A 26,907-nucleotide genomic window follows, 5' to 3' on the forward strand; every position below is an offset into this window, starting at 1 on the left:
GTCTGAGTGTCTGGCAAATGACCCTGGTTGGAAACCTCAATGACTTTGAGCCAGCAAATTGCTCTCAGCCTGTCCTACCTCACAGGATTGTTCAGAGGATAAAATGGTCAGGTGTAGGGGAGAACCAAGTATGCCGGATAAAAATGTGTGATGGAGTAGCGGGAACGATTAAGTGCCTTCTTGCCACGAGAGCAAGTCTTCAGAGAACTGTAGAGGGACAAATTTTGAATGCACAAGATTTATTTGAATTTGCTTCCAAAAACAAAGGGAATTCAGGTCTTTTTCACACCATCAGCTGAGGTGGGTGCCAACGAAGAGTTCCTGAAGGGACGGTATCATACAGTAATTCATTATCAGTACCCTGTTTCTCATATTTTAAGACATACCCATAAAATAAGCCATAGCAGGATTTTTAAGCATTCAAGGAATATAAGCCATACCCCGAAAATAAGACATAGTGATAGGCACAGCAGCAATGCCGGCCGGAGGAGGAGGAAAAAAATAAGACATCCCTTGAAAATAAGCCATAGTGTGTTTTTTTGAGGAAAAAATAAATATAAGACATGTCTTATAATATGAGAAACACGGTAGGTGGCACCAGAGAGAGCCACTTCTTCAAACCACTGGACAAAAGAACCCTTTTGGTGAAGCGGGTTTCAGTTAATTCTGACAAATCTTTAAAAGCCACTGTTGGTGATAAAACCAAAGAACTAGTCAATATTATTCCAGAAATGTTTTATGCAGTTATGAATGACAGAAAGTGGTGGATTGGGAAGATACTAGACAGCTGTGTAGAGGAAAGGGATGCTAAAGTTCAGTTCATGCATCCACCTGGTCCTTGACCAGCATATTTTTGGCCAAGAATGACTACTGCTGGGTGCCCTATGAAAATATAATCAGATAAGTTCCAGTTCCTTCATCATCAACTGTATCAGGGAGAACATATGCCATAGATGATAAAGTCCACAAAGAAGTGCAGAAATTGGCAAAAAGAATGATGTAACCTTTGACTACAAAGGTAAGCTAACAGTGAAATAATGCAAAAATAACTTCATATGACATTGTAACAAGAGGGTACAATTTTAACTATTCTCATGAATGTGTGAGTTATTTCAGGCTCAAAGAGAACTTAAACCTGTACATTTTTTTTTTTGTAAAAATCTATTTTATAACCACAAAAAACACCCTCATTTTTTGAACATATCAAGTACATGGTTAGCCCAATCTACAAAAAAAGTATATATGTGTTAGTTGTGGTTTGTGAGCTATGGCTTATCGGACCTACCGGGAATAAAATGACAAAAAAATCACTTTGAATGGTGACCCTTTTCTGTGGCACTTAACATTTTTATATCTTATTTTGAAAGAGGCCACAATTAGCTTAATTTTGATACCAAAATAAGCCAAATTGGTTGAAAAATAAGTGAAACAGTTTTTTTCTAAACTGATGCAGAAATTGTCCAGCATACTTTTAAAGTGGCACTTTTGAATGATTATTTTTGAATGATTATTTTTGATGTATTTTAATGTTTATTGGAAGCCGCCCAGAGTGGCAGGGGAAGCCCAGCCAGATGGGCGGGGTATAAATAAAATATTATTATTATTATTATTATTAGCCTAAATCACGTGAAAATCGACATTAAAAAAATTCTCCTGTGCCCAATTTTGGACCAAAAAAATCTTTAAAAAATAATTTGAGGTTATCTCATAGGTATCTACACATTTATTTATTTTTGAAGAAAATCTGAGTTGTGAGATCATGGTCAAGTATTAAAATCATGTGATTTGGTGTGGAATGATCCTCTTACTATCTTTACTGGTGCACAGAAGGTTATGCTACTGTAAAAACTTTAGCATTTAAGGTACTGCAGCACTGTTGTTTGAACTACAACAGATTAACACAGCTACCAATAATAGGTATGACATTACTATGGCATCTGGAATGTTACTTGAAAGGAGGCTGCTTTGAGGAATGCATAACTTCTGGGTGGTTTGGACAATAAAAAATAGGTAGCTGTGGGGAGGAAGAACCAGTTTTTATTTGGAATATTTACAGAAACCAGATTGCATATTTATATTGGGCAACAACAACAACAATAATAATTGCTAAGTTAATCCTTAATCCTCTACACTCTTCCTTGAACAGAACAGCCCTGGAATACTGTGGGCTCATTGCAATCTAGAAAGGAAGTTATTGGAAGAATACAACTTTGCAGCACCCTAAGCAATCACAGGTACAGTAAATAGTCCCCTGGAAGCATACTACCAGGCCAAGGTAATGCGGCTTGTGGGCAGGTGGTTTTAACATCACTTTTTAGTGCTTACATGTAACCTGTTGCTACAAGTGCTGTACAGGAAAGTGACATTTTCAGAAAAGAATTTTAAAATGTCCACAATATGTTTTTATGATTGCATCCCCTATGGAATTACCTGTGGGAAAGGTTTGAGGGTAGTGGGTCAAGAAGCCTTCCATTTCTTATTTATCATCTCTTCCAGGCCCTTTGGATCTGGGATATTGTGTCGTTCTGCTTGGCTTTTAAGTCTGGTGTCTAAGGCTGCATTCACAGGTGGTATTGTTCATGTGAGTTATTTGGCATGGCATCAGCATTCTTCTACAGATGCTTCACATACTTAAGAGTGGAGTGCAGTCAGAACAGAACTTGCCAACTTCTAAAAACCTCAGTGCCTTTATTAGGATAAAAGTGTCATCAAATACCGGTAGTGAGCAAGCCTTTTGAGTCCTACAGAGCTTCTTAGTAGGCTGGATATCAAGCAAAGGTAGAAGAAAGGAGAATGGGAAATTGAAGTAACAAAGTCTGAATTGTTCCTAGTCTTCAGATGCATTTCAACACCTATATTAGGGTAATACCTTTATTTTGTAGAAAGTTCATAGGCATTTTAATTCATTTTAGTCTATTGTGGTTTTAACCTTTTGTATGTTTTAAACTACGGCAGTAAATATTTTAGTGATAATCTTATTGTTTTATCTTTTTTGTAAACTGCTTTGAGGTTTTTTCTACAATCCAGCAGTATATAAATTTTATGAAATAAAACAGATAGAAATAAATTAGACCTAATATGGTTTTTCGATTTATTTTTTTAAACACTAGACCAGTACAACTACCATTTGTTTTTAAGATGATATTCAGGAAGAGGTGGCAGACCTTGGCCACTTCTAGCATCTAGTAGAGAGCACTGACAGAGAACCATTTTCACTAAGTGCTGCAGTCCTTCCAGACTATCATCCAAGGACCACATGCCAGAGGTGCATAGGGCAGGAGTCAAAAGTGGACAGTTCAGTGAATGCAAATTTTACCTTTGAGTAGTACACTAGTTTCTACACACATTCCACTCTAGCCTCCACCCAGGCAAGCAAGTAGCATTATCAGAGTTCAATGAAACATTCCAGGCAGGCAAAACCACTCAAGGAAGATGCAAAGCAGGACTGGTAAACAGGGTGGTGAGACTGGAAAGCCTGAATTTTCCCATTCATATCTGAGGTGTACCTAGGATCCCTTGCACTGGAATGCTGAGCAGTGTGTGCGTGCGCACTCCAGGTGTTGTGGAAGGACTCAAATGCCTAATGGAATTTTTGTATCCACTCTGGCCTGCGCCACCAGCGGGGTCCAGTTTCTCTAACCCCTAGGTATGCCTCTGCCTGCTATACAGCATCTTAAGCCTCTGAGCAACATAGATGTGTGTCTTCACTATCCATCTTTTTGACCAGACACCATCCCAGCAGAAAGCTGTCAGCATTAGGTCCTATTGGACCAGAGAAGGTGATCATACAAAATGAAAATGACTAAAACTATCATCTAGGTTTAGGAAGCCAATAGTTCTTCCTTCTGATTCTTTGCTTCTCACTTTTGTAACTACCCAATTTACTGCTGGCTTTGTATTTTCAAAGGAAGAGTGGCCAATTGTCCCATCGCAGTAGCCCTTGATAGAACCTGAAATCATTTTGCACCTGGTACAACCTGCCCTAACTAAATACACACAACACCTTATGCCATCTTAAGGCTGCCCCAAAGCAAATGTTTGGCCTTTTCATTATATCTTGAACCAGGGGTCAGCAAACTTTTTCAGCAGGGGGCCGGTCCACTGTCCCTCAGATCTTGTGGGGGGCCGGACTATATTTTGGAGGGGGGAAAATGAACGAATTCCTATGCCCCACAAATAACCCAGAGATGCATTTTAAATAAAAACACACATTCTACTCATGTAAAAACACCAGGCAGGCCCACAAATAACCCAGAGATGCATTTTAAATAAAAGGACACATTCTACTCATGTAAAAACATGCTGATTCCCAGACTGTCCGCGGGCCTGATTTAGAAGGCGATTGGGCCACTTCTGGCCCCCGGGCCTTAGTTTGGGGACCCTGTCTTGAACCCTCCACCTTTCCTTGAAAACTGAACATCTAATCCTATATAATAATGTCCATGTTGTCCCTGCGTCCAGATGTCCCGTGTGTCCCTGGGGTACTGCGCATGTACCCCAGAGACACAGGGATTGGACGGAGGGACAACGGCCAACCGCCGCTCCGAAGCCCAGTCTCATGCTGGAGGTGCACGGCGAGGCGGCGGGGGAAAGAAGCGCTCCCCCCGGCAGCCTTGCCGCGCACCTCCGGCATGGGACGGCGCTTCCTCGGCCGAAGCGGCAGCGGGCGCCGAGGGAAGCCGGCTTTGGCTTGGTGGCGGCGGGAAGAAGAGGAGGAATTCCTCCTCTTTTTCCCGCCGCCGCCAAGCCAGTCCCCAAGCCAAAGTGCGGCGCGGCGGGGGCTTTTCGCCGTTTGCCTTCCCGGAGCGAAGGGGGAGGCAAACGGCGAAAAGCACCCGCCGCGCCGCACTTCGGCTCGGGGACTGGCTTGGCGTGCGCGGCGAGGCGGTGGGGGGGGGGGAGAAGCGCTCCTCCCCCCCGCCGCCTCGGCACGCAGCGCCGGCATGGGACGGAGTTTCGGAGAAGGTCTCCGAAGCCCCGTCTCATGCGGGAGGTGCGCGGTGAGGCGGCGGGGGGGGAGAAGCGCTCCTCCCCCCCTGCGCCTCACCACGCAGCGCCGACATGGGACGGGGCTTCGGAGACCTTCTCCGAAGCCCCGTCTCATGCGGGAGGTGCGCGGCGAGGTGGGGGGGGAAAGCGCTCCTCCCCCCCGCCGCCTCACCAGGCAGCGCCTACATGGGACGGGGCTTCGGAGACCTTCTCCGAAGCCCCGTCTCATGCGGGAGGTGCGCGGCGAGGCGGCGGGGGGAGAGAAGCGCTCCTCCCCCCCCCGCCGCCTCACCACGCAGTGCCGGCATGGGACGGAGTTTTGGAGAAGGTCTCCGAAGCCCCGTCTCATGCGGGAGGTGCGCAGCGGGGGGGGCAGGAGAAGTGCTTCTCTCTCCCCCCCCCCGCCGCCTCGCCACGCACCTCCCGCATGAGACGGGGCTTCGGAGACCTCCGAAGCTCCGTCCCATGCTGGCGCTGCAGGACAGCAGCGTTCTAGCGCCCGTTTTTAAACGGGCTGAATTCCACTAGTTCTGACATAAGTGTTCTGGAGCACTTGAAAGCTTTTTCAATACTAAAACATTTAAGTTGGTCGCAGTACAATAAGGTTTGTGCTTTGACATCAATTCTACAACAGTGATCCTGAGAAAGCTCTGCATACTTAAATATTAGCTCTGGACCATCTTTCCAACTTGCCACTAGATTGAGATTTATTAGCAAGTGTTTATTTCTTTGAAGTTTAAAATTATAAATTTTTAAAGCTTTTTTTCTTCCTCATTACATCAGTTCATAAAAGTTCCACGGTTAACAGTAGATTTACAAGCTAAGTTGTGACAATAATTCTTTGTGAAAGAGTGGTTTAGGAGGGATGGGAACTTGTGGCCTTCCACATGTTGTTAGAATCCAACTCCCATCATCTCAAGTCAGTATGGCCGATGGTCAGGGAAGATGGGAGATGGACTCCAACATCATTTGCTTCTCACACCTGGTTTAGCAGAAAGCAGAGGCTTGATATTCTGGTTCAGCTGCTGTCTGACATTGCAGCCAACTATCTAAAAAGACAGGTGCACATGTGAAGTAATCAACAGCCTTCTGGATATACACAGGCATTTACTCTTCTGTTTCATTGTAGACAGGTGGCAAGATTCTCCTAGAGTTGGCCTTAACCCATGGGTGCGCTATTATTTCTTTCAAGGGAAGCCGCAGGGAAGGTGTGCGGTTGAGTACTTTGGATATTAGGTCTTTGGCTCCATCTGACACCCAAGAAGGGAATGAAAAGTTAACCTTGGAAGAAAAGAATGTTTTAAGTTACATTTTCTTATGAAGCTAGTTGTGTCTTCTGCTTTCTTTCTTTTTAAAAAAAAAACTTGAATGCATTACCCTAGTGCCAGTTTATCTGCTTCTCCACCCCCATGCAGCTTTCCTAGCTGCACATCAGCTTTGCCCTAAGATGCTCATACTGTTGGACAAGGACATTGTCAATTATGTATCTTGTTCAGCACTTCTAGAAATAGGGTTATGTTAGCCATCCCTCAAAGGCCGACATGTCTGTGGGGGTATGGTCAAGGTATAAAAGGTAAAAAAAGATAAAGGACCCCTGGACAGTTAAGTCCAGTCAAAGGCAATGATGAGGTTCTGGTGCTCATCTTGCTTTCAGGCCAAGGGAGCCGGCATTTGTCCACAGACAGCTTTCCGGGTCATGTATATGTACCAGCAGCCACACGCTAGGCATGTGCATTCATTGAACAAGCAGTACACACACTCACCAGACACATAGTCTCTCAGAACTCTGGTATACACACACATGTCTTGCTCTTTCCACTCCAGTGTTGGGGGCGGGAGGAAACCCTTCCTTTTACTCTTTCAAGAACAGGCAGAGGGCTCATCTTCACACTGTGGCATTTAGTGCCAAGATCTGAGATCAAAGAACTTATCTAAAAAGGCAGCCAGGGGCTCTTTTATTTCCTAATCGGAAGATTAAGCACTCTATTTGCTCTTTAAAAATTGCTCTCTAAATAATAGAGGGTGTTATCTCCTGACTAGATTTTGAGAAAAAAGCATCAGGGGCTGGCAGGCCACATGATCTGGCAGGGTGGGGGCAGATCTTGATTGTGGGTTAGCCACCCTGGCTCATGGCTCTTAAGCTTGATGCTATAACCTAATGTGCCCATTCAAGTCTCAATGATAAACCATCAAGATTTGGCCCCAAGTTTCAAGCTGTAGATTGCAAATTCCATTTAATCTCAAAGCTTTTTGCTCAGAAGAACATACCTCTTTTATTCTTCGGAAAGTCTCCATCTGCGTTGGTGCTTCAAATGGTGCATATCCTGCAAGACACTCGTAACAAAGGACACCAACGCACCACACATCGACATTCTCACTGTGTGGACTCCCCTCTATCATTTCTGGAGCAAGGTAGTCCGCAGTGCCACAGAACGTTGTCCTCCTATTTTTTTTTAAATAAAAAAAATGGGGTCAGTTTAAAGTGCCAGTTGAAACCCAGTTTAAAATGGGTTCACTTTTAACAGGACACATTATTCTCCCGATGAAAGCATGAATTTTACTGACCCTATTCTGCCTTTCACAGCTGCCAAATACACAGAAATTTAGCAGGTGAATTTTTTGCTCACATGAATCTTCCCAACAGTACTGAATTCTTAAAAAATATATGTGTATACATACCTAAGCGATGGAGCATGCACTGACCATCCAAAGTCTGCCAACTTCAGCTCCCCTCTTAATCCTAACAGGAGGTTTTCTGGCTTAATATCTCTATGAATCACTTTTAGAGCATGGCAGTACATCAGAGCATCAGATATTTCTTCCATATACTGTAGATGTATGATTCGCAGAAAATAAAAAAAATAGATGTTAATTCTGGCTGTTAACCAAGACTGCATGCAACTGTACATAAATTTACTAGTGAGACTGGATTAAAAGTGCACTCACTGCTGCTGTAATGCACAATAAGGTTTCCTCTATGAGTCTGGGGAGAAAACTTACGGTTTTCCCACTGTAGAAAGAGTTGGGTTTACACAGCGCTGATTGGCCAACCATTGTGTAAGTAGCAGAAAAAAATCCCTGGAATAGGGCATTGCACAGGAGAGTTACAAGGGCAAAATACAGAGGCCTGGAGGGCTGTATTTTGTCCCGTGGTGTAAGGTACTTGACCATTGCACGCAATGTTCTGTCCCCACCCACTTGTGATTTGGCTCCACCTACCACTGGTAGGCAGACTCCAAACTCTCCCCCTCCCCCCAGCCAAGATAATGTGGCTTTTGGTGATTCCCATCCTTAGGCTAGAACTTCATTTGGAGAGCAACTAATTGGGTCTTGGAAATAAATATTACATTCAATGCACCTCCTCTTCTCAAAAGGAATCTCTTTAGTCCACTTCAACTGAAACAAAGTAATAAGAAACTTAAATCTGTGATCACACGGGATGACCTTAAAGTCTGCTGTGTCTGAAGTTTGGGTGCAACTCAGCTTGCAGAAAGAGGTTTGTATGGAGTTTGAACAGATAAAAGGACCTCCAGATTCCCAGACTATCCCTGTACTTTTAACCTCTTTGCTAAACCTCCATATCCTTTACACTTTAGACTGAAACATTTTAAGTTGCATCCTGTTTACAACTTCTTTCTCACACTTGCATTGAGTATGAGGCCATCTTCTGGGAGCAAAGGGGCAAGTATGGCTTCTTTGTTTCTCCAACTACCAGTAGTTATTTATCCAGGACTATAGAATTCTTTCCTTTCCAGAATGTCCTTCTGTTAATAAGCATAAGCTTTCTTATTTTATACTCAGTCTCAGTCTGATTACCTTCCAATGAAAGGTGTGCTCCAATCAAAGACTCATCTCACTAAAGGCAACTTCAGCGGTCTGAATTTTTAAAGTTCCAAATCTTTATTTCTGGAAATATCCAATTGTGATTTCAAATTCGGTTGTTAGTCCTTGAAGCTTTGCTGCTTTCATCAGGAGCCTGAGACTTCGCAAGTGCAAGAGTAGTGATGTGCAAGAGTAGTGACCTCAGCACCCGCAACTCAATCCTATTCCCGGACTTTTTACTAAAATCCAGGCGACAGGAGAATTGCTCTGGGCGCAGCCGGGTACCCAATTCCTCAAGGTTCCCCTATTAAACCTCTTGCGCTGCTCGGAATTCCCCAGAGAGTTTGAAGAAGAATAAGAAGAGCTTGGATTTGATATCCTGCTTTAGCACTACCCAAAGGAGTCTCAAAGCGATTAACATTCTCCTTTCCCTTCCTCCCCCACAACAAACACTCTGTGAGGTGAGTGGGGCTTCAAAGAAGTGTGACTAGCCCAAGGTCACCCAGCAGCTGCAGGTGGAGGAGCAGAGACGTGAACCCAGTTCACCAGATTACGATTCTACCACTCTTAACGACTACACCACACTGGCTCTCTATCTCTGAGGGCTATTCCGTGCTCCCTCTGATGGCCACAGCTCAGCGGAGTCTGACAGGCTGGACCTTAAGCACTGGTGCAATGGGCTATGCCGTCCTGTATGCCCAAATGTCCTTCTCTCCATCTCTGCAATCAATGGCTTGGTCGGTTTGTAGTTGCAGAACCAAATCAGCAGAAGACACAGACAGACAGACAGACAGACAGACAGACAGACAGACAGACAGACAGACACACACACACACACACACACACACACGGGCTTGGCTTTGCTCTCTTCACAATACATTTACCTATCAGGTTTTCTTTAAGGGGTATGTACACCCTCAGTGGTGGAGCTTCATACTCCGGCACTGGGGGCAGAGAGCAGGCGGGGGTGGGGCTGGCGCATGTTCTGGGGGAGTGGCGTGGTGCCCGTAGGGGCGTGGCGCCCATTGTGGGGGCGTGGGGCCCAGCACGGATGGGCGGGCGCAGCCGCAATGGCGCCCTCGCATTTGCGCTGCCCGGGGCAGAGTGCCCCTATCGTCCTGCCCTTCCTACGCCCCTGTACACCCTCCGAGGCACATTAGGCCAACAAACAGGGTTGGCTCATCCATGAGGTGGACTGAAGCAGCTGCCTTGGGTGACTGAATCCCCAGGTGGCAAAATGAGAAAGGCTGCCCCTGCCAATAAATATTGACTACTCCAAGCTCACCAGCCATATGTTCTATGTTTTGCATTACTTCATCTCCAGCCAGCTCCTCCCATGGAGCAGTAGCCTTTGTATTCGTACTCACGGTGGCTGTTCTGATGTCATCAAAGTGTGTTTTCTTCTGTAGCTCCTTGTACAGTTCTCCTCCTGGAGCATATTCTAACATCAGAAAAACCCGGGTCTGGTCATGGAAATAGTTATACATCCTTAAGATATTTGGGTGTCTAGGCAGTTTTTTTGTTTAAAGGAAAAAAGGAGAGGACCTGTGGTTTAGGTCACATAAGAAGTAAGCCGCTGTGATAGGTAGACAAAATATACAAGGTCTACATACTACATATGAATGTACTAAGCAGATTCCCAAATTGCCCCATCCAGGAAGAAGATACTATTGAGATACAAGTTGCATTTGAATCACTCAATGCATGCTCCCTTGGAAGCAAATCTCCATTATGTTCAGTGGGGCTTACTCTTAGGCAGACGGCGGGCATAAGATTGCAGCTGAAACTAAGGATGCAATCCTATGCACCAACCTGGTGTCCTCCAGATGTTTTGGACTACATAACATCTACATAATGTTTCAGAGGTGATAATGAGGCTTTCCATGGTTTGACAGATTTAGCACAGAGCAGGTATGCAGACCACGTGGCCCTCTAGATCCTGATGGACTATAATTCCTCAACATGCTCTACCAAAGCAAGGTTCCTTAGCTCAGTGGTAAGCACCTGCACTGCATGCAGAAGGCCCTACCTTGTAGCTATTATGATGTTGATGATTTAATTACCGTATTTTTCTGTGTATAAGACTAGGTTTTTTAACCAAAAAATTAGGTTTAAAATTGGGGCCCGCCTTATACACGGGTAGTGCTGAGGGGTGTTTTCTTAATTTGGAGTCCCCAAAAATAAGGGGCGTCTTATACTTGGGGACGTCTTATGTACGGGAAAATACGGTAATTAAATTTGTTAGCCACTTTATCTTTTCCAAGGAAACACAAAGTGACTTGCAACCAACCAACTCACCAAACCACAGATACATTAAAACAAAAGGGGGGGGGAATACATTTAAAAAATCAGTGCCTAGCATCTTCAGGTGGGGCTAGGAAAGACTATTGTCTGAAACTTCAGAGCTGCTGCCAGTTAACACATAGTACTGGATGAAGTAATCATAAATGAACCAATCATAGAGTTTGAAGGGACCCCAAGGGTCACCAACTCCAACCCCCTGCAATGCAAGAATCTCAGCTAAAGCATCCATGACAGATGGCTATCCAATGGTCTGACTCTGTATGAGGCAGCTGCCTCTGCATTCAGTTGCTTTACCTGAGGTGACTTAAGATTTCTATTTCTCTTCTGAGCTGGTGCTCTAGCTGAGATTTTTCCAGCAATGATTTGAAAATGACTTTCAAGGCCAAGATGAAGTGAGTTTTTTTCTCCCGGGCCAAGTACACTGCTCCAAATCTCCCCTTGCCAAGTGGCTTGCCAAATTCAAAGTCTGAGGTGCCCCACATTTTCCTGTAAATCAAAGGGGGCAGTTAAAATCAATGACTAAACCAAGAGAAATATACATTTCCTTTACCAGCATGATAATACATCTGGATAATCCCCATCTCTGATGCAGCACTGCTGCCCTCCAGGATCATGTGCTCAGGGGGAGGTTGGCCAGTGTGCTCAGTGACCATGGTCACATTATCTGCACAGGAGTGTAGCATGTAAAGGGGGAGGACTCTGAATACTTGGGCAGAGGTGTCACAGGTAGTCCAAGCAGGACATGCTGGAGTAGACTGATAAGTAAATGCAAGGCAGTTTTCTTATGACTGATCAGGGGCATTGTAATTAAAATATGTCACTGAGAAGATTAAACAAAAATCCATCAAGATATTGCACCTGTAAAGAAAGTAGAAGGCAGGCAAAGGTTGACAAAAGGTACATAACCACAGAAAAAAGCACAATGTGTGTACAAGATACACACACCTAGTTTCTAACTCAGTATTCAAAGCCATTCTTAAATGCAACATGGCAGAAGATTCCTCCAGTATAATAGTCATAACCAGACACTTTTAAATAGTTACCTGGGAAGCAGAGAACCAGAGTCACGTTGGGCATTTTCTTGAGATCCATTTTCTTGAGATCCATTTTCTTCTGCAATAACAATTGCACCAACTTAGAGGCATGATGTGATGGGCAGTAGTTATGGATCTAGTTAAAGTACTTTTCATGTAACTGAATTGCTGTACAATGGACCCTCCGGATATGAATTAAATTCATTCCGTGGATGCTTCTGCAACCCGAAAAGTCCGTAGGCAGAGGTGCCACTTCTGCGCACACACATGGCGTGATTGAGCGCACATGCACGTGCGGCAGGGAGTATATACTTCCTCGTTTGCCACGTTCGTAACCCAAAAATTACATATCCAGAGTGGTATGTAACTAGAGGGCCCATTGTATACGTAATAAGTACTTTTTCAAAAGCTGTTCAAACTATAATTGAACTGCTTTTGTTGGTCCTTAACTAGCATAATTTAATCATTATTTTCCTCCTTTTGGGAGGGGGGCAAACTTGTTTATGTAACTCGCTATCATCCTGAAAGCTCTATATAACTACAAACAAATACACAAAATCAGTCACTAAGAAGAAAACAAGCATGTTTGAAATTAACAGCAGAAAGGTGTGGTGATCTCCACCCCTTCCATGACTACCACTCGTAGTTGCTCTGCCTACAATAAAAAAAACACACACACATAGTGACATAGCTTTATAAAAGCAATCCAGGTTGCCCATGTTTGCTGCTTCACACTCAGCATCTCTTTTCAGTGTGTTTTTGTACATAAGCAGCTAAGGAGTTCAATTAGCTTTATCAAGTGAATGCAAAAATCTAAATTACAAATGTTAGTTCTCCACAAACAGTGCAAGATGCTCCAAGGTGATTTAAGTCTCCTGAGGAAACACTAAATTGCACTGCAATGGTTTTACAAAAGCATTACAAACCAAACACTACTGTTAATATGCTGGAGGGTATACCGTTGTTTCTCTGCTTACAGGATTGCTATTGTAAAACACAGCTTAAGAGAGCAATAAGGAAATCAGTGTACTGGCACATAATTTTGTACTAGAGGAGGAGAGAATTAGAGAATTATAAAAGCAATCAAGACAGAAAAAAGATCTCCAGTTCTGGAAAGAACTAGTAAGTGCAGCACTAAGAACACAAGGAGGTAAGAGTGCTAGATGAGGCCATCTATTTCAGCATCTTGTTATAGGAAGCCTGCAAGCAGGACCCGAGGGCAACAGTACTCTCCCTTCCTGCAGTTTCCAGCAACTGGAATTCAGAAGCTTACTGCCTCCAACAGTGGAGATTGAACATAGTCATCATAGTTAGGAGCCATTGATTGCCTTATCCTCCCTGAATTTGTCTTTTCCTTTGTTAATGCTATCCAAGTTGCTGGCCATCACAGCCTCTTGTGGGAGCAGATTCCATAGTTTAACCATGCGTTTGGGAAGCAGGACAGAAGAAAGTTATCCTAAAGAAGACATGAAGAAGCAGAAGAAAAGGAACAGAGCCAAGAAATGCAAGAGTGGACTTAAAATTGCCTACACGTTCCTCAAGAAAGGAGTGACTACCGTAATTCATCTTACCCCTTGCCCATGAAGCACAACGGAAGCCATCTTTTCCTACTAAGTCTGGGGCCTATTGGGACGAGAGGTGGAAGTTGCATCATAAAGTGGAGGAAGCTCAGGCAGAATGAGGCAGTTACCTCAGGAAGCTTATTTTGAGTATCATGAAAAGGCAAATTGCTCATTATTTCATTTATTATTGTGCCCCCAATGAGATACATTTATGGGATTCTCTGCTGCAAACTGCTGAAATAACTTTTTCAGCCATGACATTGATGTAACTGATTGTTCTGCTACAAGAAACGTGGCACGATGTCCCCATATTGCTTAACGGATACAAATGTCACTCACTGACAGCCACTCCCTCAACGAAAGGTGATAGGGCTAGTGGGGAGCTAACATGTTTAATCTCCACAAAGTTGAATGCAACTACAGCAGCCATGATTCCATGTAACCTGTTTGCAACTGCTGTCTTGGTTATAGTTCTGAAAGTATGTTTAATGCTGATTAACGTCTACATACCACCTTGTCGTCAACAACAACAACAACAAAACTACTGTAAATACTAACTGGACAGAACTAGAAAATTATATAGAATCCCTTGAATTCCTATATCCTACTGCAGTGTTTATCATTGCAGGGTATTTTAATGCACACATGGGAGTCAACAATGTAAATTTGTACACCCATTACAATCAGATTCTGGAACCAGATATTTACTTTGCCAGAGGTACCTCCTGTCTGTCTCAAGATTATAGATGTAATTATTCAGGGCTTTGTTTAGCCCAAGTTGTGAGGCTTTATAGACTTGCTAATATTAAATGGTATGATGGAGGGAGATTGGCCCGGGGAATATACCCACTTTACAAAGCATGGAAGCATATTGTGACCTCACGATTTGCATATTAGTTTGTCATGGAGTTTGAGGTGGGCTATAATATTGAAAGTGATCATTTACCTCTAACAATGGTACTGTACTAGTAGGCCCAGTATTTAACAATTCTTCCCCCAAAATTCAATTTGTAATGCAAACATAGGTGTGACTGTAGGCAATAGTATGAAGTGCACCCCAATACTCAATCTAGCACTTCATACAGATGACTTAAAGGCTATTCATACTGCTATTATCTCAGCTACCTCTGCTGCTGAGGCTATGAATTTATTTAAGATCTTGACTGACAGGTTGCAAGACCACTTGAGAACCAAGATCAGTAACAGTGGCTCAAGAAGATCAATGGGATCTTCCAGCTGGTTCGACAAAGAGTGCAAGCAAGCTAAAAGCCAGCTGAAGAGAGTTTACTGTAAATATAGAAACTCTAATTTACCCCTCTTAATTAGTGAATGTGTTTCCTTCAGACAGAAGCATAAACTTCTGCTAAGATGAAAAAAAAACCAAGCCTTTCATGACAAGGGCATTCTCTCTTCTGGCGTACAACTGATTGGTGGAAGGTTCCATTTGTTATTCCACTTCTGACAGCAAAATATCTCAGGCCAGCCCAGAGAACTTACCAGGATACCCAACTACAGCTCTGTGTCAAAACTTAATGGGATGCAGAACAACGTACAATATGAAACAGCAGGCAACATACCTTTGGGCTTCAATCTTCCTTTGTCTTTGTTGAGTTGTTTTCTTACAGGTGTCTGCTGTACCACTGAGCTGGCCATCTTTGGTTTAGAAATAAAAGCATAAAGGGATGAACCAAGAGATTATCTGGTTGCCTATGAAAACAGGATGCTGGACTGGACAGGACTTTGGCTTGATCCAGCAGGGCTCTTCTTAGACAACCTTCCCCAGGGGCCATTGACTCTTACTTTAGCACTAATTACAGGATAGTATGAGGGACCCAGGTGGCGCTGTGGTTAAACCACTGAGCCTAGGGCTTGCTGATCAGAAGGTCGGCGGTTCGAATCCCTGTGACGGGGTGAGCTCCCGTTGCTTGGTCCCTGCTCCTGCCAACCTAGCAGTTCGAAAGCACGTCAAAATGCAAGTAGATAAATAGGAACCGCTACAGCGGGAAGGTAAATGGCGTTTCCGTGTGCTGCTCTGGTTTGCCAGAAGTGGCTTTGTCATGCTGGCCACATGACCCGGAAGCTGTACGCCGGCTCCCTCGGCCAATAATGCGAGATGAGCGCGCAACCCCAGAGTCGGTCACGACTGGACCTAATGGTCAGGGGTCCCTTTACCTTTACCTTTACAGGATAGTATAATCCACTGCACTTGAGGCAACTGGATGGTTTGGGTGTGGCTAGGCAGGCTGTGTAGCATACAGACAGCTCTGTTCTCCAGACAGGAATACCCAGGGGCTTCCTCTGCCTGCTCCCAGCATTTGCCACTTTTTTTTGGGGGGGGGACTGTTTCAGTTTGCCAAATGGTAGGGGTGCCCCTGCACCAACTTGTCTAAATTTGGGTTGCTATATGTTGGAAGTTTGGTACTTGGGCAAGGCCCAATACACCTCAGAACCTGAGACACAAAGAGCAAAAACTTACGATTTCTTCCTGAGCTGAGCTTTGACTGTCACAGCAGGCTATGCTGGGCTTTCAATGCAGGAAGAAGGAGCTACACAAGGAAAAAGAAAAAAAGTCCTGTGGCATCTTACAATAAAGCCTTGCTAATTTATTATCTCACATGTTTTTGAGAACCGTTTTTGAATTACCTGATGTCATGTCACATTACATTAGCATAGCTGCCAAGTTATCCCTTTTTTAAGGGATTTTCCCTTATGCTGAATAGGCTTCCTCGCGAGAAAAGGGAAAACTTGGCAGCTATGTACATTAGGTGATTCAGCTTTAAAGGAAAAACTGGGAGCAGTCTCTAAATGCATTCCAAAATCTTCCTTTGTAGTCCTGGCTTTGATTTATGCCCTGCTACCATGATTCCTACTAAATGGAAGCCCCACTTTGGGCAGGGATTAGCTCCGCTCAGTGCAAGTGCTGCCAATTCCAGTTCCTATTCCTGCTTGCAGAGACACAATCAGAAGTTCACTTTGAGGCTGCCACTTGCTCATTTGAGCCACACCTTTACCTGTCCTACACCTCAGATCAGAGATATGCATCAGATGGGAGCATGGGGGGGGGCGAGATGGCCATACATACGGTACCAAATACCTGAGATTTCCCAGACCCAGTCTACATTAACCAGCTGCAGTGTCTCTGCAGGGTTTCAGGTGGAAGTCTTTCCCAGTGCTACCTTGGAGATGCTTGGGAGAAAAGGTGATGACTTTAGGGACTGAAGCAGTTTTGCCCCCCCCCATATTTTTTTGAGGGGGCCAGCCCCCCTCAGTTTTCAGAGGATGCTCAGCTTTGCCCCCAGCTCCATACAATATCGCATTAGGCCCTCTCAATCCTCTGGAGAAGCTGGCGCCTCTGCCTAGGAGAGACTCTCAGACCTTTTACATTCAAAGCAGTTGTTCTAACACTGAGCTACAGCCATTCCCATAACACTTTATTATTATTATTTTTTGCTGCATTACATCAACACTGCTATCACTCTGGGAATTGCAACAAAGGAAGGCACCAGATGTACCTGTATGGAGTAGAAATGCATACCATTGTTGTATGGAACAGGAATCCACTGATTTACCTTCTCATTTAAATCAGCTGAGGCAGGATGGGGAGTGAGAATCTGGTTAATACCCCCAACAGCTTATATACCCTCTTCGCTGAACGGGAACTGGTTCAACTAGAGCAGGAGTCAGCAAATTTTTTCAGCAGGGGGGGCAGTCCACTGTCCCTCAGACCTTGTGGGGGGGCTAGACTATATATTGAAGGGGGGAAAGTGAACGAATTCCTATGCCCCACAAAGAACCCAGAGATGCATTTTCAATAAAAGCACACATTCTACTCATGTAAAAACACCAGGCAGGCCCCACAAAGAACCCAGAGATGCATTTTTTTTTCAAAAGGACACATTCTACTCATGTGAAAACGCTGATTCCTGGATTGTCTGCGGGCCAGATTTAGAAGGTGATTGGGCCGGCCCCGGCCCCCGGGCCTTAGTTTGCCTATCCATGAACTAGAGCAATGATGTCTACTCCCAGGTAATTGAAAGCCCATCACATAGAAACAAGCAATTATACCAAAATATCAGCACCAAAAACTTTTCAAAATGCATCATTTAGAAAACATTCAATTATCTTTAAATTAACGTCCTTCAGAAAGTACTTGTTCTCTTAAAATCTACAGAGCTAGGTTACTTGGCATAGCAGCATGCCCCCCCCCCGCAACTCCTATACTCATAGTTCATTACCTAATAAACCAAACCAATTGGCAGAGTTCTTCGGAACTCCAGAAAAAAGCATTTCAGTAGTGGCCTTAGCGCAGGCTTTTTCTAGAGTCACTGTCCTATCAGCTCAGGCCTTTCTCTTCTGCATTGCAAATGGATTCAGGTGCAAAGACTGGAGCCAAGATCAATTCTTAAAGTCACAGTTTCCGGGAGTTGAACAACCAGGTGCAAAGGGTTCCAAGGCTCCAATACCTTTAATACAGTGATGGGGAAGCTACAGCTCCCATCATGCCCAACTGTTGGACATATCTGGCTGGGGCAGAGGGAAGTTGGAGTCCAACAACATCTGGAGGGGCTGCCCAGCCTTGCCTTAAATAAAACTAATAATATAGCTACCAGTGGCAATGCCTCAAAGCATGGAATGTTCTTTACCAGAGCTGTAAATCAAACATGACTGTGATGACTTCGTTAAGTAAGAGGTCACAGGTTCCCACCCCTATTTCACTTGTTACGTAAATGACAGAATTTTTATGTGCCATAAAAGGGTGTGGAGGGCAACTGCAGCTGCAGGTACAGGGAAACTGTCCTTTGCATTTAATCATCCTTGCTGACTCATCACAAACCGCATTCTTGAAAGCAATTTTTTAAAAAAGGTCCACCTGGGTGAGCGGTGAACATGCAAATTTGCTGCTTGTTATACAGTTCTGCAAGGGACAATTGAGAGGGTTCATTAGATCAGTTAGCATGGGGTGGAACAGATGTGAAAAGCAGACTCTCCAAGTGTCCCTATTTTTCAGGGATGTCCCTGATTTGAAGAAACCATCTCAGTTTCTGATTTGATCCCAGAATGTCCCACTTTTCCTTAGGCTGTCGCTATTTTTATTGGAGAAATGTTGGAGGGTATGGAGTTATCTGACCCAGGAGCCGTCTGAAAGCAATAGGGAAGTTTTTTTTAAAAAAAAGTTTAATGTTTTATGATGTTTTTACATATGATGGAAGCTGCCTAGAGTGACTGCAGCAACCCAGTAAGATGTGTGGGGTATAAATAGTAAAATTATCATTATCATTATGGAATTGAAATAAAAAAATTCCTTCAGTAGCACCTTAAAGACCAACTAAGTTTTTATTTTGGTATGAGCTTTCGTGTGCATGCACACTTCTTCTTATCTGAAGAAGTGTGCATGCACACGAAAGCTCATACCAAAATAAAAACTTAGTTGGTCTTTAAGGTGCTACTGAAGGAATTTTTTTATTTTACTTCGACCCAGACCAACACGGCTACCTACCTGTAACCAGAATTATGGAATTGGACGTCCCTATTTTCATTGGAGAAATGTTGGAGGGTATGGAAAACGCAAATTCATGATGAACATAGCAGAGCTAAAAGGCGTACTGTTTTTCTATAAAATGTTGGTAGTGTACAGATGTGGCTCTAATCTTTGATCTGATATTATTACATTTGCCACTTGTTTTTTTCCTGGCCCTGCTCCTGTGCCAAGGCTTCTAAGGCTAAACGGCTTGAGTTTCTACCAGGCTTAGGGCTGTCAATTGTTTTAACAGGTCCTGCTACTGTACCTTTAACAAAAGCCTGACAAACAGAAAGTAAGTACCGTAGCTGGAGCTTTCTCTGAAGCCAGGAAGAGCTTCATCTGGTAAATTTGTGTGTGTCAAGTTGTTCTTAGAGGCAGCAGAACAGGGACAGTGAAGCTGGCAACCCTAGCATTCACTCATGAATTCTTTGTTTGTTCTAAAAGGACATAAAAGAGGAACCCAACACAGATTGCTAAGCAGTTTACAACCAGGTGAAGTGTCAGTGTGACCTCCAGTTCAAGAGAAAAGAGACAATCAGAGCCAGCAACTGCCTCAGAGAAATGGCACCGAGGAAGAAAAGGAAGCTGTTGCCCCAATGCTGCTTTGCATGGTGAAGTTGCCATAGCTACCTGCCTTCCTTGTTTTCAAGGTGCCATGAGAGCAGCAAGCCTTATTTGCCAAGCTCCCAGAGAGCAGCAGGACTATAGGAGAGCAGCCAGCTACTGCCCCACTTCTGCCACACAGTGCCTACGACAACTCTGCCTTATATAGTCCAAGTGGGGCACCAGCTTCCTCTTCCACCTTGCCACCTCCTCTGCCTGCCCATCCTCTCACTTTCTCGTCTTCCTTCTGCTTCCCACCACACCTGTTTCCTTGATTTTTGCCTTGGTCACCTCCTCCACTTGACTTCATATTTCAAATATTGCAGGATTACAATGGATCTATTGCATTTATGTGCCTCCCTTTAATCTCTGGAGCTCAAGGTGGGGGGAAAGAAAGAAAGAAAGAAAGAAAGAAAGAAAGAAAGAAAGAAAGAAAGAAAGAAAGAAAGAAAGAGACAGACACTGGCCCAAGTTCACCCAATGAACATAATGGCTGAGTGGTGATTTGAACTCTGGTCTCCCAGGCCCTAGTCTAAACACAACACAACACTGACTCTGCAGAGTCAAGTCATCCCTGACCACTGGCCCTGCTGGGAGCTGGTGTGTGCTTGGTGCTGTACAAACATGGAAAATGTCCTAGTCAGGTTGCATGGTAGGTATGGGTTTTGTGGTTTGCCTCAGGCACCAAAATGTATTGGGCAGGCCCTGGAGGCAAGGAAGCAGTTGTGAACAAGCTTACTAGAGAGCAAGTCCCATTGAACTCTATGGGACTCACTTGTAAGAGCAGGGCCGGCTCTAGGTATAGTCCCGGTGGCGCGGGGTGTTAGGGCACCGGGCCGGCAGGCGGGACACTGCGCGGCAAAGCCGTGCGGAAGCCATGCTGCGCGCTACGAGGGCAGGGGCGCCGGAGCGATTTCTGTGCCTCAGCGCCAGGGCGCCCGACCTGCTCAAGACTGCCCTGTGTAAGAGTAATCAATTGCAGGGCCATGGCAGTACATGTGGTCTAGAACTGCATTCCAGTATGCAGTATTCTCAGGCTTGTAGTTAGAAAATTGTTTTGAAGAGTTGAACGTGGTTTGAGACAGCACAAATTCTTTAGGCCCTCTGTTGATTCTGGTCAAACAGCTTTTGCAGGTTTTTTTAAACGCTACAAGAAAAAGGTCCAAGTCTTGTTTTTCAAGGGCAAAAGTGGAACGGGTACGCATTGTAAATGCAATCACCTTTCAAAAGGGCTTCAGCTTAAACTGTATCCATCCCGTGTTAATTTATGGCTTATTTTGAATGTGGCCTCATGGAGTGTTCTCCACCAGGGGGCAGAACAGTGCTGTGAATGGCACAGGACGGACATAATTAATTGTGGAAAGCCACTGTTGGACTTGATAAGCTTGCCATTATTTATAGCTGTTGATCAACTATCATACCACATTCTGCCCAGAATGACTCTTCAGTCTTAGCCAACTCGTTTTGTAACGTTGTTGGCTGGGAACGGTTTTTATAACAGTTATAAAACAGCTATTGGCTAATGCCAGTATCTTATGGTGCTCTAGATCGAAACAGGCTTTGGTGTCCCAATAAATCCTACATAACATTAAAAGTAAAACTACACAAAAACATTCGAATGCAGGGAGGGAGGGGAGATTTGGATTTTTATTTCATGGGAAATCCTTTTGGGAACCACCTAATTTCCACCTCTGCTATTTCATTTGCTTTTTTTTAAAAAAAATTGTGTTTAAATAAAGAGTTTTCATTTTTAGGACTACAATAATTCAGAGTACTCGCATGCTTTGGTCCTGTAGGATAAATAGCAAGCTTTTAGGGTGTGTGTGTGAAGGTTACATTTGGGGAAACTGCACAAGGAAAGCTGCCTCCCCCTTTAGTGTCATGGTCCTGATCTAAACCCAGGCCAAGCTCCTAGAATGCCTGCTTTTAAATTTAAACAAACCAAGAGATCCTATCATGATTCTCCCACTGTTTCATTTAATATAAGCCCAGAATTATTCAGATATTTAGAATGCAATCCTAGGCATATCTGCTCAGAAGCAAATCCTACTGAGTTCAATGGAACTTACTAAGTGTGCAGGGATAGGAATGCATCCAAAAATGGAATCTGGGTAAGGGATTGTGGCGTTTTAAAAATATTCCTCTTTTCCCCTTATTCCTTGCCTTCTTAATTAATATCTGTGCAACTTCTCATTTGCAGTGCAATTTCCCCATAAAAATAGCTGGAAAGCAGCATTTTTGGGGGCAATACTAAAAAAAGTATTTGGCCCCCAAAATCAAAAGGCTCAGCAACTTTGTCCTAAAAAGAAAAGCTCAAAACTTTTCTGTCTGGATTTTCACTGTTTGAAATATGGCAACCCTTAATAATAATAATAATAATAATAATAATAATAATAATAATAAGGTTGTGGGCAAGATTCCTGCATTGCAGTGGGTTGGATGAGATGACCAACATGGTCCTCTTCAACTATATAATTCTATGCTTCTATAAGCAGCGAAAGCAGGTTTAAAAAAAAGCTGGAACTTCTGCGGCATGGAAAATAGCAAGATTTCAACAGGAAGTACCAGTAACTGGGTGGACACTGATTAGAAACAAAATAGTATGTCTGCCCTGAAACTTCTGTAGCTGCCAACTATATTGAAAACAGGATTGTGTATAACTGCCTTGATACCATCATAAGCACAGATCACAATGAATGCACAATAAAAAGGATATCTGGAGGGGCCCTTGGGTGGCTGTATGTCAGTGGTCTTCATCTGGTGGGTCGAGATCCACTAGTGGCCTGCAGCCTGATACAAGCTGGGTCACAACAGGAGCATGACCACCATGCAAAAATATGGCAAAATATTAAGAAATGGGTCCCCCAAAATGCAGGTTTTGGTTAAAAGTAGGTCCTGGTTCTTGACGGTTTGAAGAGAGAGATATCCTTGCAGCGGAAGGAATGTGAAGGAAGATGTGAGAAAACTCACAAGCATTTTTGGTGCAATTTTTGGATCATACTTGAGTGGCATATGGAGGTCATTGGTTCAGTTAGGTCTGCATCAACATGGACAGGCAGTTTTTCATTTAGTCTCTTCTTTGCCCCAGTAAAGATCCTATGTTATGAGCTGCATGCACATTCTATGCTGCCAATGATCTGAACGGAAGTTGCTCTTTTATTTGAGTGGAACCTAATAGAAACAGTTGGCTCTGGCTTGGGCTGGGGAATAGAGCCACTCAAGGACAGAGGTGCCAGCCTGATGTTTGAAGTGGCGGTCAGAACGTGTTTGCTATGCCAAGGGCTGCGTCTGATCTGCTGGCAACTGCTGAGTTCGCACTGTCACAGCCAATGTTAGAAAAAAGGAAGACAAGAGGAAGAGCGAGAAGTGCCGTGTCTTCTCCCATCCTGTTCTTGCGAGCTGAGATCATCTTTATTCTCAAGACAAGAAAATAATAGTGAGGACTAGGGAGGCAGGTAGAGACCCACTAGAGCAGCAGCCAAGGAGAACGTGAATTATGTTGTTATGAGATAAGGGCAGGAGAAGGGTTATGGGCTCGAAATCTGAGGGACAGGCCTGGTCCAGCACATTTTTAGATAACTGTTACGGAGTTAAGTAGTTATCCAAGTACACTACAGTACAGGCAATATGTTGCTATGGGAACTAACCATATTAGGAAACTCTTTTGGAAGGAGAGAGACTTTTGGGAATCAAGACTTGCCATCTCTCAGCTGGGGCTGATGTCATCAGGCTGTCTGTGGGTGAAAAGGAAGACGGCAGTTTGAGGCAGACTAAGAACAGGCGTCTAAACCACAGAGCCTAGGGCTTGCCGATCAGAAGGTCGGCGGTTCGAATCCCCACAATGGGGTGAGCTCCCATTGCTCGGTCCCAGCTCCCGCCAACCTAGCAGTTCGAAAGTGCAAGTAGATAAATAGGTACCGCTCCAGCGGGAAGGTAAACGTTTAGCCATCTCACCCCTTGCTTTTTCCTGTAAGACCAATTGCAGTCGTTAACAGATTTACCACACCTATCAGCCAATCACCCATTCCCACCATTCTTCCCCAGCCTCCCACGATATAAGGGTCTGGTGACTTCTGTTTCAGTGTATCTGAAGAAGTGTGCATGCACATGAGAGCTCTTACCAATTAAAAACTTAGTTGGTCTCTAAGGTGCTATTGGAAGGATTTTTTTTTTTGTTCCGACTCTGGCAGACCAACACGGCTACCAAAGAGAGAGTTCAACTATTGTGTCCCTATTCTATATGCAATGCTGAAATGACAGCCCATCTCTATTAAGATGTTCTAGGTAAATAGATAAACAATGGTTTTATTGTGTTTTTATAATTTGAATGTGACCTGTCCATAGATTGCCTACAATGAAGGGAAGAATGGAAATATTACAAATGTACTTAAATAATATATAACTCCTGTTGGTTATTTTTTAAATGCCACTCTGAAGACACATTTATTTATACATTGGGCTGAATTGGGCTGTACTTGGAAAACAATATTTATCTGCTGCAGGATTGTTCTTTTTTTTTTTGGTAATTGTGTTTTCATGCTTTGTAAATCACCTTGTGAGGGCAAAGTACTCAGTAAGGCATCATCATACACACACACACACACACACACACACACACACACAATCACATGTGATCTGGAGGGTGGAGAGGCAGTTGTGATTGGGCAGAAGCACTGGTATTTTCAAGCACATTAATGTTCTGTTTAATAGCAGCAGCAGCAGCAGCAGCAACAACAACAGCAACAGCAAACCTGCTATTTTCAAAGGCGTTTTACTAACTTCTGTATAGTTTATCAGAATATTTCCTCTTCTTGCCAGTTCCACACAATTTTATCTTAAATTTTGTGTAAATGAAAAACCAGCATATAAATCTGTGTCTTTATACAGGATATCATCAGTTGGTTCTGAAGGCTGATGGAAGGAAAGTTGGGAGAGATGATGATGATGATTACCAATCATCAAACAATGTGAAAAAGAACATGATTCAGAAGTCATTATAAAAATACTGGGATGAATTTGCTTTGGAAAAGTTTGCTTTGGAAAAACATAGCTGTGTGTCTAATCTGTTTCCTTCCCATTTGCTTCAACATTTTTAAAACTGTTTTTAAAAATGCCAGTCATAAGCTGTTGGTTTTGTAGCCTGCATTCTTGTAGGCGTGTTTTTCTTCTGTTGCAGGCAATTCAAATAAAAGTAATAAATTACACTTGTTTGGCCATGGCAATCCTTTCAAGATGTTGCACTTTCTTCAGTAGATGTAAGGAACATATGGTGGAAGAAACATCTGTGGTGAAACATTTTTAATGTTCAAATTCTGCACGCAGATGATCCCCAGATGGAGTGATGTGTGTCCTTTTGAAGGCAGAGTCTAGCCCTTTATGGAAGGAAAGCCTGTTTAAAAATGCCCAGTTCTCTCCTCTTTGTGTAGGCTGAAAGAGCAATATTTTCAGTTTATTGAAAGGATGGGGAGCTTGTGACTCCCCAGGTGCAGTTGGACTGCAGTTCTCTTCATCATGATGGTTGGGGTTGATGAGACACAGAATATTGTCTAGATCTGGAGGGTCACACAGGCTCCCCACTGCTTAGTTATTGCCAGTGATTGCTCATGCCACATTGGTAGGGGAAAGGCAGGGTGACCAAAAGAATGGATGGAACCACCAATTTTGATGGCCAACAAATCAGATGGCTTTAAAAGAGGATGGGCTATCATCGGCTGCTAGCTGTGATGGCTATGCTCTGCCTCCAGAGGCAGAAGCTCACCTGAATGCAGAATTGCACAATCTCAATAGTTTCCATCAATTAACGACATCTGTTAAGTCTAGCTGGGATGTAATGTTTTCAAATGACCCATTTCTTTCACATTTGGCCTCTGACTTCTTTATTTAAGACATTAAATAATGAAAAGAGACAGCAGATTATGCTCACATGCATTTATATTGCGTACATTTTTCAGAACACCAAAATGTCCTATGCAGATGGCACACAACGTTCTTAAGGTGTATTTTTTTAAAAATCTGCTCATGATAGATGCATCATTTCAATTTTAAAAGTGATTCACCATATTTGAAATGAAGCACACATATTGCATGACTCATGCTACCGGCTGCAGCTTTTTCAAATAAATTTCCCAGAATAATGGAAATTCACTGTTAAGGGATGTATTCCAACCTTCACTTTTCATTCCTGGGGCAGCGGAGAGAAGAGTAAACAACCCTTTTAACAAAAACAAGTGTAGGAGTGTGGTATCTGGTCAATTTGTGCTACAAATGATCGCAGAGATTAATCAGGTGCATTTGCAAGCTGAAACTCCAAATATTCACCTTCTACTGCAAGCTGCACTCCAGTGGTGAGCATCCAAAGGCCTCTGCTTTGCATCCATCCTCCTAAGGGTGGCCCATCGCTCGGTTGCTAATGAGCTACGGAAAAAGTGGTGTATGTGGCAACAGAGCCCACAGGAAGGCCACTGGAGGGGATGAAGCTGAAGTACTAATCTGCCACTTCTCAAAAAGAAGAATTAAAGAAGAGCATTGCTTGATCAGATCAATCTACAGTGGAACCTCAGTTTATGAACACCTCGGTTTACAAATTTCCAGTTTACGAACGCCGCAGACCCATCTGGAACGGATTAATTCACTTTCCATTACTTTCAATGGGAAAGTTCGCTTCAGTTTATGAACAGACTTCCGGAACCAATTACACCCATGCTTCGGGTTAAGTATGCTTCAGGTTGAGTACTCCGCGGACCCGTCTGGAACAGATTAATCCACTTTCCATTACTTTCAATGGGAAAGTGCGCTTCAGTTTATGAACAGACTTCCGGAACCAATTGTGCTCATAAACCGAGGTACCACTGTAATTCAGCACTGTATTTCCCACAGCAGCTGTTTCCCCTTTTGGAATCCCACAAGCAAGCTATGAAGGCAATAGCTTTCCCCTGCTGTTGTTTCCAGGATGTGAGAGTTATCATTATGGCCCTACTGTAACACAGCTACTTATCCTCCATGCTTTTATTTAACCCCACTTGAAAGCTGTCCAGTGTAGCAGCTGCTATCACACCTTGTGCAATGACTTCCA

At 43.6% G+C, this 26,907-nt stretch overlaps 1 protein-coding gene and 1 long non-coding RNA gene across 3 annotated transcripts; one reads left to right on the forward strand and one right to left on the reverse strand.

Annotated features, from left to right (window-relative positions):
* Nucleotides 1-436: 436 nt before the first annotated feature.
* LOC148685167 (uncharacterized) lies at nucleotides 437-25,039 on the forward strand. 2 transcript variants are annotated; one of them, XR_015951187.1, is made up of 3 exons: nucleotides 437-1,018; nucleotides 2,147-2,234; nucleotides 24,723-25,039. It is a non-coding gene; the product is annotated as an uncharacterized LOC148685167 (long non-coding RNA). The 2 variants fall into 2 exon arrangements; XR_015951188.1 differs by lacking the exon at nucleotides 24,723-25,039 and adding an exon at nucleotides 2,497-3,077 and having other exon boundaries at nucleotides 570-1,018.
* Nucleotides 5,679-16,258, reverse strand: LOC118088428 (aurora kinase C-like). The gene is made up of 8 exons (XM_035122079.3): nucleotides 16,188-16,258; nucleotides 15,289-15,364; nucleotides 12,159-12,228; nucleotides 11,410-11,601; nucleotides 10,179-10,317; nucleotides 7,669-7,817; nucleotides 7,258-7,432; nucleotides 5,679-6,270 (listed from the first exon to the last, which is right to left on the reverse strand). The coding sequence occupies exons 2-8, from the start codon at nucleotides 15,362-15,364 to the stop codon at nucleotides 6,097-6,099; spliced, it is 975 nt and encodes a 324-aa protein (XP_034977970.1). The 5' UTR covers nucleotides 16,188-16,258; the 3' UTR covers nucleotides 5,679-6,096.
* Nucleotides 25,040-26,907: the final 1,868 nt, after the last annotated feature.

The sequence above is a fragment of the Zootoca vivipara genome, chromosome 7, assembly GCF_965207765.1.
Source record: "Zootoca vivipara chromosome 7, rZooViv2.hap1.1, whole genome shotgun sequence".
Classification (NCBI taxonomy): Eukaryota; Metazoa; Chordata; class Lepidosauria; order Squamata; family Lacertidae; genus Zootoca; species Zootoca vivipara.